Raw genomic sequence first — 4,631 nt, forward strand, 5'->3', positions numbered from 1 at the left:
GTAGTCCTGGTGTCTGTGGTTCTGTGGAGCTCTGACCCGGTTCTTGTGTCTGTGGTTCTGTGGAGCTCTGACCCGGTTCTCGTCTGTCCTCAGACCTGTCCTTCATCACCACCTGGCCGTTCCTGTGGAAGGTGTCGTCCATCACGCTCGTCAGCTGTCTTCCTCTCTACATCATCAAGTACCTGAAGCGAAAGTTTTCACCCCCCAGCTACTCCAAACTGTCGTCCTGAGGTCCAGTCAGAACCGGACCCTGCAGGACCTGAATGATCTCGTTGGCTCTGAAGGATTTAAATAAATCTGCTCCGAGCAGGAAGTGGCTTTTAAGCGTTTTCTACATTTTGGTGTCGAGCTGCTGACGGACGGAAGACACGTCGTCCTCCAACGCTCCGCAGGCGCGTCCACGTGAGCCTGCGTGCACGTGAGCCTGTGTGCACGTGGCCTCTCATCTGCATCAGATGTCAGCGTTCCGTCGGCTGCTTGTGTTACCAGGTGAACACACCTGGTCGCCGTGACGACGTCTCGAGGAGGAATGAGTTTTATCATCCCTCGCCGCCGCTCCAGGGAACACTGAGGTTCTGCAAATGTTCTGGTTCTGACCGGAACTGGTTCTGACTCTGACCAGTTCTGGTTCTGACCGGACCTGGTACTCTTGACTCTGACCAGTTCTGGTTCTGACTGGAACTGGTTCTGGTTCTGACCGGACCTGGATCGAAGGTGTTTGTTTTTTTACAAGCTGAATGTAAAGTTTGTGGCTTCCTGTGGGTGTAAAGTTTTAACTTCCTGTTTTTAACGTTCTGTTCTTTATGAAACGACGATGAATAAATGAGAAATTTCAGGTTTGGTTCGTTTGAAGTCGTTCAGTGACGACGACCGACAGAGGGAGGCACAGACCACAGGAACCTTCACAATAAAAGTTTGGCCTTCCAAAGTAAAACGCTGCAGCCTCGTCAGCAGCTTCAACTGAAGGAAACTAATTATAGATAAATCTTCTTCTTTCAGCTTTTCCTCTTCAGGGGTCTCCTCCATCTCACTCTGTCCTCTGTCCTCACTCTGTCCTCTGTCCTCACTCCAACTACCTCCATGTCCTCTCTAACTGCATCCATATGTCTCTGTCTTTTTCCTGGCAGCTGCATTTCTAACATCCTTATATGCACTGTCCCTCCTCTGGACATGTCCAAACCACTGTCCCTCCTCTGGACATGTCCAAACCATCTCAGTGTGTCCTCTCTAACTTTATCTCCCAGTTGTTCAACCTGTGCTGTACCTCTGATGATCTCATTCCTGATCTTCTCCATCCTTGTCTCTCCTAAGGAGAACCTCAACATCTTCATTTCTGGTACTTCCAGTTCTGTCTCCTGTCTTTTTGTCCATGTCTCTGTCTCCAGACCATACAACATAGCTGGTCTCACCACTGTCTTGTAAACTTTTCCTTTGACCTTTGATCTTTGCTGACACCCTTTTATCACAAATCACTCCTGAAACTTTTCTCCATCACTCCATCCTGCCTGGACTCTCTTCTTCACCTCTTTACCACACTCCCCATGTTCCTGGACAGTGGACCCCAAGTCCTTGAAGTTCTGCACCTTTGTGACCTCTGCTCCTTGTAGCCTCACTGTTCCACCTCCTCCCTCTCAGACACACACATGGACTCTGTCTTAGACCAGGTCAGGACCAGAGTCCAGGAGCATCAGAACAGAAACCAAACGACAAACTTTCATCCAAAACAAGAAGAAAACTCAACTCTTTGTTTGGTTTTTGTTGGTTTAGCTTGTTGTGTGGTTTGGGTCTGATTCTGGTTCGGTCCGGACTGTGGTGGTGAGGAGTCCGGGGATCAGCTCCAGCCTCTGAAGCTTTGTGCCCGCAGGTCAATGGACACCTCAGGTATTTATGACCTGCGGACTGGTGGAGGTATTTACAGCAGCATCAGTGGCCCCGCTAACTGAGTCCAGACCAGCCGGGTCAAGACCATCAGCCGGGTCAGGACCATCAGCTGGGTCAGGACCATCAGCCAGGTCAGGACCAGCAGATGTCCATGAGGTCAGAAGCGAGCGAGGCTCCTCAGACGTCAGGAGAGCCTCCAGGCCTCGTTCTCGTGTCCAAACACAACGATTGGGTTTCACCAGAACCCCCAGACCCAGGAGGGGGAGGTGTTATGTAACAGAGACCATCTGGACCAGGAGCCCAGTTCTGCACTGAGTCCGATGTCTGTCAGAACCCAAGAAGAATTTTATTTTGAGTCAGTTTGATCCTTAATTAAATAAAAGTGTAGAAACAAAACTGACGTTACCACAAATCATGATGCGTTCACTGAACCTCCGAAATCTGATAGCTGTTGTTTCTGGAGGGAACCCTCATCAGCTGATTGACTTCAGAACAAAAAGAGCTAAAGATTCTTCAGGAAACATCAGGTGAAGGTTTCATCAGGATCATCTTCCCAGAAAGGCCCCCGTCCAGGATTTGAACCGGTAACCATCTCGCTGAGAAGTAACCGCTCTACCTCCCCAGCTGAAGGTTCTGCTGCAAAAACTGAAATGTTCCCAAACAAATTAAAGTCCATTTAAGCAGAACAGCAGCTGAACGCTAAAATTAGCAAAACAGCAGCTGAAAGCTAATGTTAGCAAAACAGCAGCTGATAGCTAATGTTAGCAAAACAGCAGCTGAAAGCTAACATTGGCAAAACAGCAGCTGAAAGCTAACATTAGCACAACAGCAGCTGAAAGCTAATGTTAGCAAAACAGCAGCTGAAAGCTAACATTATAAAAATAGCAGCTGAAAGCTAAAGATTTCCAAAAGCACAAAGGTTTTTAAGGATGTGAAAAGTTCTGACTTGCAGAAACTGAACACCAAGTCAGCACCACTAACTCAGTGAAACCCAACAGAACCGGGTCTTGAATGAAAGTCTGCTCCTCCAGAAGGAGGCTCAGAGAAACATCGGACCAGGTCAGCTGACTCCCTGCTGCACCTCCAGGCGTGGACCGGTTCCTTCAGAACCTTCATGTGACTGCTGTCATCACAGAAACCGGGCCTGCTGCCAGAACCTCCAAAGATAGAACCTGCCTGTCTGCAGGCAGCAGTCTAGGGGAACTCCGTGAAGGTTCTGGGTCCAGCGTGTCCAAAGACCGAGTCTAGGACTTGCTTTTTTTATGGATGACTGCAGCAGGAAGAGGACAAACCGTTCAAACAGCCAAAAACTTCAGGTTAAGAGCCGAAGTTTTGATGTGTCCTGATGCAGCTTCCTACTGTCTCACCTGACTCTGGGCCGGATCAGATCACAAGACATAACAGGAAGTTTGGGTCCACAGCTTCCTGGAAACTTCCAGGAAGTTGATAAAAACATGAAATCATAAGGTGCTGAGTCAGCATTGGCTTTAATCTGACTTCGGCTGCAGACTTTGAGTCATTTTAGCTGCTCACAACTCAAAATCTCCAGCTCATTCTGCTAATGGCTGCTGAGATTTTCAGCTGTTGCAACTTTTATATTTTTCAAAATATTGAATGTTATTTAAAAAGAAACTCCCACATGCGATGTCTTTAAATCTGCTTCAGCTGCTGGTTCTGTTTCTTATATCTTTAGGTTTTAGCTACTGTTTGTAGTTTTTACTTTTAGATGTTTCGCTCCTCTTAGATTCTCTTTCTTTAAGGTAAGTTAGCTTTCTTCTCCCTTTCAGCTACTGTTTTGCTCCTTTCAGCTTGTTTTGCTCATTTTAGCTATACAGTTTTTCCCAGTGAACTACAGTTTTGCTACTTTCAGTTATTGCTCTTTTAGCTCCTGTTTTGCTCATTTCAGCTCCTGTTTTGCTCCTTTTAGCTACTGTTCTGCTCCTTTCAGCTTTTGCTCTTTTAGCTGTTTTGATCCTTACAGCTCCTGTTCTGCTCCTTTCAGCTACTGTTCTGCTCCTTGTAGCTATTCTGTTTTGCTCTTTTAGTTACTGTTTTGCTCTTTCAGCTCCTGTTTTGTTCATTTCAGCTTTTGTTCTTTTAGCTAGTGTTTTGCTCCTTACAGCTCCTGTTTTGCTCTTTTAGTTACTGTTATGCTTCTTTCAGCTTTTTCTCTTTTAGCTACTGTTTTTGCTCCTTTCAGCTCCTGTTTTGTTACTTTCAACTCCTGTTTAGCTACTTTTAGCTCCTGTTTTGTTCATTTCAGCTCCTGATTTGCTCTTTTAGCTACTGTTTTGCTCCTTTCAGCTCCTGTTTTGCTCCTTTCAGTTCTTGCTCTTTTAGCTACTGTTTTGCTCCTTTCAGCTCATGTTTTGCTCCTTTCAGCTTTTGCTCTTTTAGCTACTGTTTTGCTCTTTCAGCTCATGTTTTGCTCTTTTAGTTAGTTATGCTCCTTTCAGCTTTTTCTCTTTTAGTTACTGTTTTTGCTCCTTTCAGCCCCTGTTTTGCTACTTTTAGCTCCTGATTTGCTCCTTTCAGTTTTTGCTCTTTTAGCTCCTGTTTTGCTCCTTTCGGCTTTTGCTCTTTTAGCTGTTTTGCTCCTTTCAGCTCCTGTTTTGCTCCTTTCAGTTTTTGCTCTTTTAGCTACTGTTTTGTGCCTTTCAGCTCCTGTTTTACTCTTTTGGTTAGTTTTGCTAATTTCAGCTCCTGTTTTGCTCTTTTAGCTCCTGTTTTGCTCCTTTCAGCTCCTGTTT

At 45.9% G+C, this 4,631-nt stretch overlaps 1 protein-coding gene across 2 annotated transcripts in view; it reads left to right on the forward strand.

Moving 5' to 3' along the window:
* Nucleotides 1-351, forward strand: part of atp9b (ATPase phospholipid transporting 9B) — a 39,831-nt gene extending 39,480 nt beyond the window's left edge. For both annotated transcript variants that reach the window (XM_037693201.1, XM_037693202.1), the window contains one exon: nt 94-351. In XM_037693201.1, the coding sequence (XP_037549129.1) occupies nt 94-230 (137 nt within the window). In that variant the 3' untranslated portion in view covers nt 231-351. The remainder of the gene's footprint in view (nt 1-93) is intronic.
* Nucleotides 352-4,631: the final 4,280 nt, after the last annotated feature.

Source organism: Nematolebias whitei, chromosome 19 (genome assembly GCF_014905685.2).
Source record: "Nematolebias whitei isolate Nwh7 chromosome 19, NemWhi1, whole genome shotgun sequence".
NCBI lineage: Eukaryota > Metazoa > Chordata > Actinopteri > Cyprinodontiformes > Rivulidae > Nematolebias > Nematolebias whitei.